The following is a 13,206-nucleotide window of genomic DNA, read 5'->3' as shown; positions in this document are numbered from 1 at the left end:
GCACATGTGTATCGTCAGTCCGAGCAGAGTGGAACAGTGGAGGGTTCCAGAAGAGGTGAGTTCAAGAAAAATAAAATTTGACTAATAGATTACCTGTCACGTTTGACTGTGTTGAAGGCATTTATGGCGCTAGCAGAAGGTTTACACATGCTTAGAGATAGATACAGATAGATACATAGAAAATAAGGACATGAAAGAAATGAGGGAAAACAAGAAAGGAAATATAATTATGGTATGCAATGTGCCTCATCCGTGAACAATAATAATTTGAACACAGAATATTGATTTAACCAAAAGTTAAAAATTTAACTATATTGAAGGTGTGGGAGAGGAAGAAATGTGTGTGTTTAGAGTGAAAACTAGAGAGAGGAGATGGTTGTAAGAAACTAAATCCTTTCCACACTACAAAGTCAGTAGATAATATCTACAACTAAAAAAACACACCAAGAAATAACATTATAAGAATGTTATTTTGAAATATGGAAATAAATTGCTAAAGAAGTAGCTGAAAGTATATTAAAGACAGAATGTGTAAACAGAAGGGACATGCTACAGAAAAAGAGCTTGAAGATCAAGAATTTGGTGTTATTCTAGGGTGTCCAATTTCTTTAGAACACAGAATATTCTGTTTGTTCAGATATTACGTTAAAAAAAATGACTGCTGCCTGCAGGCGTGGCTCAGCAGTTGAGCATCAACCTAGGATCCAGGAGATCGGAGTTCAACTCCCAGTCAGGGCACAGGCCCGGGTTGCGGGCTCGGTCCCCGGTGGGGGGCGTGCAGGAGGCAGCTGACCAATGACTCTCACCATTGATGTTTCTCTCTCTCTCCCTCTCCCTTCCTCTCTCTGAAATCAATAAAGATATATAAAAAAATATATATGACTGCCATGTATGCTATCTGAATCTATTCAGGCTGCTATAACAGAATACCACAAAGTGGATGGCTTATAAACAATAAGAATTTATTTCTCACAGTTCTGGAGGCTGGAAGTCCAGCCAAGATTGAGGTGCTGGCAGGTGCACTGTCTGCTGAGGGCTCGCTTCCTGCTTCATAGACAGCTGTCTTGTCGCTACAACCTCACATACCAAAAGGGGAGAGGGATCTTTCTGGAGTCTCTTTTATAAGGGCACTAATCCCTTATAAATTTCTAATAATTGGAATTCAAATTTGAATAATAAGGAAACGGAAAACTTCATGCCCAACTCATTTGCTAATTTTTCTACCAGCTCAGCTGCTTACTTCCATGTGGATGAACATAAAAGCCAGGCAAGGAAACGTCAAGGGATATTAAGTAGATTTTTATTACTATGAACAGTTCCCATTTAGACCTAGTGGTTAAAGACAGGCCTAAGCCAGTTACATCCTGAGATGAAGAAAAGAGCATTCAGTACAAAGTAAAAGGCCCCAAGTATTATGCAAACCAAATACACTAAAAATTAAATCTGTCTCTATAAGAAAATCCCACACCAACAGTATCACCCTCAGTGATGGTTTTATATGTACAAGATGGGGCCAAAGTAGGTTCACAGTTGTGAGTACGTGAAACACAGAGTTTATTCTTATATCATTATTTATTAATTATTTTCCATAGGAACAACTGTAAACCTACTTTTGCCCCTGCCCCACATATTTGCATATTATGGTTTACACATTTATTAATACAAAAACTTGAATAAATTGGTATGCCTTTCTAATTTATAATTTTCTGTTACAGTTAAATATGAAAGGATCAAATTCTTGGTGATTGCCTTAAAGAATGCAGTGGAGATATATGCTTGGGCTCCTAAACCATATCATAAGTTCATGGCATTTAAGGTAAGCGGGCATGTGGTTACCTAAAAAGTGTTTGTTTGGTTTTTTATTTTATTTTAGGTTCCTACCAGTTAACAAAGTGATCTGTCTGGTGCATAGACTAATATAATAGTCCTATATATAATAAATCTCTTTTAAAAGTATAGAAACTCTTAAATTTATTATTCTAAAAGTAAAGACTAAGGATTAATAAATACTATAAAATTAGTCAAATTAAAATTTGGGTACATTCTCCTCCATTTCAGGTCTATGAATCACCATCTCCAAGTGGCATTTAGTATGGAATGGTTCCTGGGCAAATCATTAATTGTGATATTAGGCAATGAATCATTATACAAATATCTAACTAGGGCACTCTCTGATATTTCATCTAAAAAAGGCACACCATCAGCAGCACTGAATTTCAAGGTTGAATTGAGTCTCTAAATCTTGTAATCTTCATAAATCTTGTGGGGTAAAGTCCCTAAAACTCACTTGAGCCCGGCCAGTGTGGCTCAGTGGTTGGTTGAGCGTCAGCCCATGCACCAAGAAATCCCCGGTTCGATTCCCGTCAGGGCACATGCCGAGGCTGTGGGCTTGATCCCAGTAAGGGGTGTGCAGGAGGCAGTCGATCAATGTTTCTCTCTCATTGATGTTTCTATCTCTTTCCCTCTCCCTCCCTCTCTAAAACTCAATAAAAACACGTTTTTTTAAAAACTCCCATGATGTCCCTTACCCCCAATGTTGTTGGATTTCTCTGAAATGAAGACTGAGTTTAGTCCCATCTGAAAATGACCTATTTTCTCTGCATTCTTCAATTTTGATGGCTTTTTTATTTTTGACCTTGTCTCAGTGTCTACCCACCATGGTTAGACTGATCGTTCATGAGATTAAACAGGAGTTAGATAGGGATATGCCAGCCCCATTGCCCCAGATCGTGAAGGCTGACCCCCAAATGCCAGAAGGACCAGCACTTGTGGGTACTCCGATGTTTTCAAAGCTGCATAGTCTGTCCATAGCCACTGTAAATTTATCTTCTGTTCATTCTCTCTTTCTGCCTATTTCTCTCTCTCTGTATTTCGTTGGTTCTCACTTTTTCCTTGCCTCTCAACCATTATTCCCTTCGACCCTTTATGTATTCTTTCTTCCCACATATGCCATGTAGGGGCAGAAGCTGCCTTGGGATCATTATAAGCCTGTCTTCAGGGCTGAATCACCCACTTTTTTCCTATTCCCTTAGCGCTAGGGGTTCATTTGTGATGTGCCCAAGAAGATAGATTCGTCGATGGAAATGGGCTCCCCTCCATAACCCCACTTTTAGGGAGAGAAATTTTTGGAATGCATTAGGTTAGTAATAACACTTAAGGGATCACTCCTAAAAGCTAAAGTGGTACTGCTCTTCGGCCAAAATCTCTCTACGCAAAAGCTTTTCAATCAAGATCCCATCCCAGTTCTGAAGTTACTGCCATCAGTTTATGAGCCAAAGTGCTTGGGAGAGTGCGAAATGCTTTGTTCAGCAGATCACACCCAGCCTGGAAAGAGGGAAGAGCAAAGACAAAGACTTGGAAAACAGAAGATTGGAGCTGGCAGGGGGCCAAGCCCTCCCATAGGACCAGGACACCAGGCCAGGGCTCCCACACTGTAAGAATAACGTTAGCAGTGGGTGAGGAGGGAGGAGTCTGTTAGGGGGAAGTGGCATTATAGCGAGGCACTTGCAGTTTCACAAATTCTCTCCCAGACTTCAAGACCCAATAAAGGTAAAGATTCTCACTAAATAAAGGCAAAGGAAAACAGAAGAACACTTGACAGCTAGTTGTGGCTCTGGCTCTGGATTCAAACACGCAGAACCTGGATAAACTTAACTGGAGCTCTCTTTTTTCCTTTCTAGTTAAACCCAACTAGCCAACTAAGCATAATTCTCTGAAGATTCATATAAGTTGTTTTGTGTGTCAGTAGTTTGTTCCTTATTATTGCTGAGTAGTATATGGATATACCACAATTTGTTTAACCATTTACCTGCCAGAGGATGACAAGTGGGTTTTTTCTAGTTTGGAGGATTTATTCATATAAAGCTGTTATAAACATTCATGTTTTAAAAAAAAAAAAAAAGAGTCTTGAGTTTTGTGAAGTTCTTACCCTCCCCTCCCATTAATCCTGAACAGACTTAGTATAGAGCTGGCCTGGTGGCCCATCCCAGGCCGTCTCTGAAAAGGTAGCAGCCATGCATCGGCCTGGCTGTCACATGTGAAGGAGAGAGGCCAGAGAGGTGGCTGGATCTTTTCCAGAGGGAAAAGGCCAGAAGTAAACAGGAAAGAACAGCAGTACTCAGGTGTTTTTTTTGTTCTGGTTTTGTTTTTTTTAATTTATCCTTATTGTTGAAAGAATTACAGATATCCCCTTTTTTCCCCGTTGACCCCTTCTACCCTGTACCCACCCCCCACCCCAGGCCTTCCCCACACTATTGTCGGTGTCCATGGGTTATGCATTTATGCATATAAATCCTTTGCTTAATCTCTTCCCCTCCACCCACCCACCTCTACCTTCCCTCTGAGATTCATCAGTCTGTTCCATGCTTCTGTGTCACTGGATCTATTTTGTTCATCAGTTTATTTTGTTCTTTAGATTCCACATATCAGTAAGATCATGAGTACCCAGGTTTTTAATATATGATGACAGTATCAAAAATTGACAACTGTAAACTCCTTCTCTGCCCTGGAGGACAAGGGGTGGAGAAAAGGGCACAAATGGGTGCTAGACCCCTCTTCCTAAAGCCAGAACATAAATAGGCCTAAAACTGAAAGTGAAATTTCCTGGTTTTTCTATTTAAGAAAATTAGACATTCATTACTAAGATAACCTCTTTGAACGACATGTACACTCATGGGGTGGTTTTTAAAGTCTTTTGCAGATCTCCAGCACAAGCCACTGCTTGTGGATCTCACGGTAGAAGAAGGTCAAAGATTAAAGGTTATTTTTGGTTCACACACTGGTTTCCATGTAATTGATGTTGATTCAGGAAACTCTTATGATATCTACATACCATCTCATGTAAGTTCCTGGAAGCCTACTGTCAGGGCTGTCTGTGCAACAACCTGCATGTAGAAAGAGATTTGCTTTTGTACATTTTTAATAGAAATCGTGTTTTCACTAATCAGTAAAGCAGATGGACTGAATAGACAGTGCTTTTAGTAAATAAAATGTAAGTTTAACTAATTTTTATGACTGCTTAAAACTGGGTAATACATAATAGCAGTTATTTGCTATCTACTGGACATGTTGTCTCATTGAATTTGAGATTAAAATACATAAGATGTTTTTCCTTCAAGGGTATATATTCTGTGTTTTAAGCAGTAGTACAATAGATGAGTTCCTATTTTCAGTTTTTGAAGCGAGATTAGTTCATTTTAGGTAGAAGGCCAATGGTCCTTTTTCTGCTATTTTTGTTCCGCTTTTCTCGAGGGCAGTGTCACATAGTGGAATCAGACACACTGAAGAGCATACCTGGCTCCAGCATGTATTCACTTTGTAATAATAGACACATTAGGCAGTCTCTCCAGCCCTAAGCTTTCACAACTTTAAAATGGGAATAAAAGAACCTATCTCATATGGTTGTCATCACATTAAATGAGGTAATACCAGGCATAGGGTCCTGCAAATTACAGTATTAATATTACTATACTGACACATTGCTTAAAACATGACTTTTAATTTTATTTTTAAATTATTTTTTATTTTCCAATTACAGTTGACTCTCAATATTATATTAGTTTCAGATGTACAGCACAGTGGATAGACATTTAAATAACTTATGAAGTGATCCCCCAGTAAGTCAGTACTCACCTGGCACCATACAAACTTATTACAATACTATTGACTATAGTCCCTATGCTATACTTTATATCCCCATAATATTTTATAACTGCCAATTTATACTTTTTAACCCTTCACTTTTTCTTCCAAATGCTGCACATGGTTTTGCTTAGTAGGATTGGCACAGTATAAATTGTATTTTCTTTATGTAATCCTAAGGCTAACACACAGTAAAAACCATTTATCAGGAAAGTCTGAAGCCTCTGTTGCTGATTGGTGTTTTGAGAATTTAAAGACTTTACTCCAAAGGAATATTATTTTAAAAAAGTGATTTTAGTACGTCATACACACACACACACACACACACCATTCATTGTTGCATTACAGCTTTCGCCTCGTGTGTGCATGTGCACACAGGACTCAGCCCGTGCTCTGGGGCATCACCATGGTCATCCTGATCCTCTCATTCCTGTCCACTAAGCAGCTATTGGACTGCATGACATTCCCAACCAGGGGATCACAGCAGCACCACATCTCTTTCCCTAGAACAAGTCAATCTATACTTATTTCAATAGTAAGACTTTTTTGTAATGAGTGATAAGTTTAAATTTTTTCTAAGCAAACCATTAATTTGGATTATTTGGTTGTTTAGGCACCCAGATAAACATCTGTGTTACCTGCCCATAGCCAATTTGGTAGGAGTCCATTTTAGTCCCACCTTTTGGCCTCCTTTAGGCTTTTCATCAGATTCAGCTTCTCCTCATCTTTTTTGGAAATAGATGGAAAGCAGGTGATTTTCAATGTCTATGAGACACGTCCTTAAATCCCAATTCCACCATCACATACTAGTGCAGCTTTGGTCAACTTACATAATCCCTCTGAAGTGCAGTTGCCTCGTTTGTAGATGAAGATATCTCCCATGGGGAGTTGTTCTAAGGACTAGAAGTTGCATAGTTAAGGGGCCCAGTGCTTGGCACATAGTAGGTACTCCAGAGTTGTTGTTATTTTCAAGAACAGGTATACTGTATTCTCGACCTAGTGCCTACGTTTGTATTTATCCAAGTATGTGACAGGTTGGTAGTTAAATTAAGCAAATCAGAATGTCAGTCTCTAGAATGAAAATGGGAAAAAACCCTCTTTTTTGCAATTCTTAGAGATTAATAGTCTAAATGTTGCCTTGTTTTTAAAAAGAATAATGCCTGACCTTTCTTTGTCTTCTAGATTCAGGGCAATATCACTCCTCATGCCATTGTCATCTTGCCTAAAACAGATGGGATGGAAATGCTTGTTTGCTATGAGGATGAGGGGGTGTATGTAAACACCTATGGCCGGATAACTAAGGATGTGGTGCTCCAATGGGGAGAAATGCCCACGTCTGTGGGTAGGTTAACCATTCCTTATCTCCTTCAGCAGTTACACCCCCCAAATGAGACGAAAGTCAAGAAATGTGAAACAACCATTTGATTCCACAAAAAAAAAAAAAAAAAAAAAAAGTCTGTGAATAACACTTGTAAGACTTGCTTTGTCTGTTTATCTCAAGTCGTTTGTCATTTTTGTGGTTAAGATGTGAACAGATGCTGTGAGTTATTGCCCATCTAATGTTTTTAATGCAGTTTTGGAAATTCCTTTTGACAGCCTACATTCATTCCAATCAGATAATGGGCTGGGGCGAGAAAGCTATTGAGATCCGGTCAGTGGAAACAGGACATTTGGATGGAGTATTTATGCATAAGCGAGCTCAAAGGTTAAAGTTTCTATGTGAAAGAAATGATAAGGTAAATCCGTTTCAACATTTGCATTAGTGTTTGCATTTTAAGAGACCACCAGGTACCTGTGAAACCTTCATTTTCCTTTATACTGATTTGAATCATATCTGTGTTAAACAATCAATATTATCTTGAAATGGCATTATTTGGTTTGATTTATGTGAACCCGCAAAATATATTATTTACATATCAAAAAAAGACAAAAACGCATCTAAAAATTTCCTGTAAACTCTTAGTAATTTCTGTGGCCTGCAGGCCCTGTGGTGATTCCGCAGACACCCCAAATTCTAAGCACTTAGAAGAGTTGGTCCATCATTAATCACCTCACAGTGGGTCAGCTTGATTTTCCACTTTTAGACTTTTCACAAAGTCACTAAGGGGACCAAACTCATCACATTATATTCACTTTTAAATGTAAAACATTTGACATGTAGAAATATAAACCTTAAAAAAATGTCACCCATTCTTTAAGGAATGCACAATCACAAACTCAACTAGTGCCATGTCCTGTGTCATCCCAGCCATGTTTCTTCTGCAGTGTTGTAGGGGACTGTTTTCCAGTGAACGTGGCGGTGTCCGTCTGGCATGTGCAGTCCTCGGCAGGGTCTTCTGCAGCACTGCTGCTTCCCCCTTGTCCTCCCTGTGGACCAACCCAAGGTTTTTAGTAGCTAAGCTGTACTGCATTTGTGAATTCATCCTTTGTGACCTTGGCCAACTTAGAAATGCTGTCCCCAAAACAGCTGACGCAAACACCTGTAGAAAAGAATGTAATGGGTTGAACAGACGTGTATCTCTTGACCCACCCAGAGGCCAGACTGGTCTTTGTCCAACCCTGGAGATGTGGGTCTAGACTAGATTTGACCCTGGCCAACTACTCTGACCTGCTGTGGTCTGGATGGAGAACACCTACAGGTGGCAAGGATGGTTCTAAGGCCTGACCAGAGTATGCCAGAAAATATACCCGTCCCCTAGTAAAACTTCAGCCCCCACCTAGTGTCTTGGAATTATAAGACTAAGAGTGGTCTGGGCATGGACTCCCAAGGTCTTAATTCATTGAAGACCCACCCCAACAAGGTGTTCCAAGCCATGCCCATACCCTCAGGAGCAGGCTGGGGTCATACCCATATCTGGGGCCAGAGGTCTAGAGCCCTGAGTGCACACAACCTGGAAAGAACAGCAGCTCTTTCTTTCCCTCATTGTGTTCCCGTGGGCCCTCTGAGCATACCCATTTTGATTCATTGACCCTAACAGTAGCTTTACTTACATATGTAGCATTAGCTGAACACAGAACTTAAGAAGTTGTTGTTGGGAGAGACAGCATTCTTCTGAAGAAGCTGCAGAAATGAAGTAGCAGAGACTTTATACTAGTGACAAAAGTACATGCCTGGGGCCAAAGTTTGGTGTTGGCTGGCTGAAGGGCTAGGCCACAGCCCAGAATGTTACTCTCCTGGGGCAATGGTTCATTGACATTCAGCTCAGGCAAGCAGTAGCCCAAATTTTGCTCACTTCTCTCAGTTGTTTGATAAAATGATTTAACAGCCCCAGACCTAATGGACTGTGGTTCTACTTACTAATGCCATTATCGCCTTTGGCCTAGGATATGCCTGCATCAGCAGAGAAGCCAAGCGTTAATTCTTGAAGTGCCAAAGTGAATAGGCATTGAACACCTGACCTTATCTGACCGCAGCCATTTAAATTTTTTTTTTTTTAATTTAAAAAATTGAGAACTAAGTCAGTAGGCCCAAAATGTCCCCCTTGACTTTGGGAATTCGAAAGGATTCTCTTCAGTCCCAAAATCTGCCCTCTTGTCATTATAAGGGAGGGAAAAGGAGCCGCTGTGGCTTTCCAAAAATTAACGAAGGACTTGTTACGTCCTAGGCCAGAAATCCAGCATATTATCCTAGCACAAATCTCCCTTTTAATATGTGAGCGCCCAAAGGGAAGTTACAAATCAAGATACAGCCCCTTGCGTGTCCCTGAAGGTCAATACCACAATAAGTGATAATAACAATCATAGTAATAAAGGCAGGAGTGTTTACAGAGGATGCACTGTATTAAAAGGCACTTTATAAACACCAGCCATTGAGTCTTAAGAACTGACGCATGGCAAGGATAGGACATGTGAGAGAAAATGGATGGACGGTTGAAGAAAAGAGGGAAGGAAACCATGCAGTTGAACTAACTTCTTTTTAATTTCAAACAGGTATTTTTTGCATCCGTGCGATCTGGAGGAAGTAGCCAAGTGTTTTTCATGACCCTCAACAGAAATTCCATGATGAACTGGTAACAGAAGAGCACTTGGCACTTATCTTCATGGCGTTATTTCTAATTTAAAAAGAACATAACTCATGTGGACTTATGCCAGTCTAGAGGCAGAATCAGAAGGCTTGGTTGAACATACCGCTCATCCCTTTCCTCTCCCTCCACCCGTCCCGATACAGTCCATCTTCCAATGTTGCAGCCTGGTTGAGGAGAGAAAAAGGTGGCAGGAATTTCCAGGAGATCCCCAAGAATGCTGCATAGTCTGTGGACAGAGATGGACCATGTGCCCTTCGGAGTTAGGGATAGAAACAAATATTGTGTGCTCTTATGATTAAGCTGTGTTATGGTGGATTCTGAGTTTTGTTTTGTTTTTTACCTTTTTTCTTTACCCCCTTACTTTGTAAGAATGGGGAGAGAATGCATACTGAGAAAAGTAGTTCGTTTTTAATTCTGTCTGCCTGCTAGCTTTAAGTATACAATATGCTGTAAAGTTTCCAATTTCAAATGGTGAGAGATAGCACAATAAATGTACCTTATCTCCTCACACTGAAGGCCATAACCGCACAGTGGGGTAATTTTAGAACTCTTTTGCCTTCACCAACCCAAAAGGTTGCTTTTTGGTAGCAACTGGCTAATGAATTTTTAAGAGAAGAAAAATACTATACTAGTTTTCCCCTCTTTTGGGAAATAGATTTTAAATGGCTAAACTACTAGCCTTAGACTAATAAAATCAACTGCCATTTTTGTGAGTCTGACAGGCCCTATTTTTATATGGCCCTGTACAGAATGGAGTGTGTCGAATGGGATAGTAGCGTCACTGAGTTGAGTTGGCTCTAGCAATTGAGGGATCCCATAACAGTCTTCCCTCAGCTATTATGCAACAGGTCAGGGCAAAAGATGGGATGGCAGATGAGGTCAAACAGAAAGAGCTTCTGGGAAACAAGCTAAAAGAAAATACATACATACGTACGCACACACACAATCTTTTTTTAATGTACAAGGCCTCCTGGCTGAGAGGTCACTGGGTTTGGACTTCAGTCGGAATGAGACTTCGTTGAGTTCTAATTGGGGAGTGAATGACATCCAGTCTCTGGTCATTCCCAGCTTTCTCCTGACAATGCCACTTTCTCAAGATGAAAACTGTGACTGAAAAAATAATAAATGTTTCTGAGCTGCCTGTGTTCTCTTGGGTTGGTGAGAGAAAGGACTAGACTACTATGCCTGCCCGAGACAGTAGGCATCATTGGTTCAGATTTTATAGAACTTGAAAGCAAGGCTTTGGCCAAAATTCTGAGACCCTAATCATTTTACCTTCCTCCAAATTACCCAACATATGGAAAACAACATTTGTGCAGAGATATGTGTGTATTTAGTTCAGGTTGACTTGTGTCCTTATACACTCTTCCTCCGATGATTTGAACTTTTACGTGACTGTCGGGACTTTTTCCCAAAGCTACAAGCATGGCCACCTGTGGTACCGAGGTGTTGCGAAACAATGTGTGTGTTGCGCTTCCTGTTTTAACCTACCTCGTTTCGTTTGTTTTTCACTGTTCATCACAGCAGTGTTATCTCCAGGAGACATATAGAGAGCTCCGCTGGCAATCTCAGGTGTATTTAATATTTTTTAAACAAGGCAGTAGTTGACCAAATTGTTCTCGAAAATTAAAAAAATAATAATAATCCAACAACAGAAACTAATGCGGCTTGTTTCTGGAGAAAATAGTTACTGTAAACAGATCCAAAAATAATAATAATCTGTGATCCTACTGATTTTGCCTAAATACATGAGCAGCTGATGTGCTATTAATGAGAACGAAATACCCATTAGGAAAATGGAGCCATTTCAATCTGGTGGTTTGGGCAAGGGAGGAAGGGAAGGGGAATTATTCTGGTTTCTGAAGTAGGTGATTATGCACACACCCCCATAAAGGTGGTTGTCATTTGCATTTATTTTAAGCAGGTAATGCACAGGAATGGAATTGAGGGTCATCTTCAGACGATCACCGAGATGTCCTCATCATGGTCCCTTTAGCTCTCAAAAGCAATGAAATCCTCCCGTTCTCATTTTTACTGCTGTGATTCTGCTGCTGAATGATACTATCTTCACAAATTACATGCAACAAATTCAGCAATAACTTTTTGGATTGAATTTAGCAACTACTAAAATTGGATGCTGATGTGGACAGAATATATTGATTTGGGTTTCATCCCCGAATGGGATTGCCACCAGCTCTTTATATTGCTGCTGTGGTATTTTAAACCAGAAGCTTCTTTAAATTATGTTGCAAACTGATCTTTGTTTTTATGTTATGTTTTGTTTTTATTTCTAAGTGATAAGTTTGAAACACACAGCTTTAAATGATTTTTTTATTGTGGGATTTGGGGTACAGTTAAGAAATAAAAGGGAATCATTGTGTTTAAACATAAGGTAGTTTGTGAATGTATTTTTTAAAATCTAGATTCATTGAAACAAACTCATAAGAAAACAATATTAATGCAGTCTTGTTTACAGTATGTACAGTGACATGACATAGAACATGAGCTTTTTCTGGTGCCAACAACAATAAAACACAGACGTTAAACATCAAGCCATGCCTTTTATATTTTTGTACAAATAGTTTACATTGAGTACAAGGCAAAACCAAATTTAAAAGTATCCCCACACACACAAATCTCTGCTCCTTGAAAGATATCTAAAGAATTTCTTGAAGCTTTTATCTTCAAAAATACATATTCCTCCATCAGGAAAGGTCCCATCCCTGACATACTGGTGCTTAGGTCATGCAAAATATTTCAGAATTCTGTTCTTGTGGTTTGTAACAAATGCCAACTTTCTAGCTTGCTTTAATTTTTTTTTTTTTTTTTTTTTTTTGCAGGGGCAAGGTTGTGCTTTTTATCATCTTAATAGCATCTTAATAAAAAACTTATTTAGTTTTAAAACTAACTTTTGAAACCAGTTAGTTTCAGTTGTTAGCGTTAGTTCTTCCTGTAGGGGACTTTTGTCTTTAGAATTAGCTCTTTTTGTTTTTATTTTTCTACAAAGAGAAACTGAGCCATCCTTCCAAAGTAAGTTTCACTAGATCTTTTCAGTCCTTGCTGCTCTAAATTGATAATTATGCATTAAAACCCCCTGAATCTGCCAACCATGGCCTTGGACTGGGGTCTGACAGGTTGCCATCATTCCTGGGCGCCAGTCAGGGACATTGTAGCATGGATTCCTGCATCCAGTGGGTGGTAGGAACAGATGACCTGTAAGATACCTTCACACAGCAAAGTCGTCCCCATGCCAGTTACATTCAGATCGTTGTCATTGCACATGATATAAATGAAAACAGCTTGCACCATGCTCCACATTATTTTTCTTGAAGACTTTTAGATGATGCTTTGAGACAACCTAGCTCTGTTTCAACAGTGTAATCAAGGTGCAGATGAAATCCCACAAGGCCACTTGGACAGGGACTCTGTTTTTCTAACACGCTGACATTGCTTTCTAAGATACACTCCTGACATACTTTGCATCAAGTGCACATTTTTTAAAAAGCACCTTCATTCCTGATTGTCAAGATCTACTAACAGT

At 39.6% G+C, this 13,206-nt stretch overlaps 1 protein-coding gene across 5 annotated transcripts in view; it reads left to right on the top strand.

The window, feature by feature from the left end:
- TNIK (TRAF2 and NCK interacting kinase) overlaps window positions 1–12,216 on the top strand; it is a 302,339-nt gene extending 290,123 nt beyond the window's left edge. For all 5 annotated transcript variants that reach the window (XM_081138204.1, XM_081138203.1, XM_081138202.1 and 2 more), the window contains 5 exons: window positions 1,716–1,816; window positions 4,690–4,839; window positions 6,823–6,982; window positions 7,237–7,376; window positions 9,571–12,216. In XM_081138204.1, the coding sequence (XP_080994330.1) occupies window positions 1,716–1,816; window positions 4,690–4,839; window positions 6,823–6,982; window positions 7,237–7,376; window positions 9,571–9,654 (635 nt within the window). In that variant the 3' untranslated portion in view covers window positions 9,655–12,216. The remainder of the gene's footprint in view (window positions 1–1,715; window positions 1,817–4,689; window positions 4,840–6,822; window positions 6,983–7,236; window positions 7,377–9,570) is intronic.
- The last annotated feature ends 990 nt before the right edge of the window (window positions 12,217–13,206 follow it).

The sequence above is a fragment of the Miniopterus schreibersii genome, assembly GCF_964146895.1.
Source record: "Miniopterus schreibersii genome assembly, chromosome: 5".
Taxonomy (NCBI): domain Eukaryota; kingdom Metazoa; phylum Chordata; class Mammalia; order Chiroptera; family Miniopteridae; genus Miniopterus; species Miniopterus schreibersii.
This window is presented reverse-complemented; position numbering and strand designations above follow the sequence as displayed.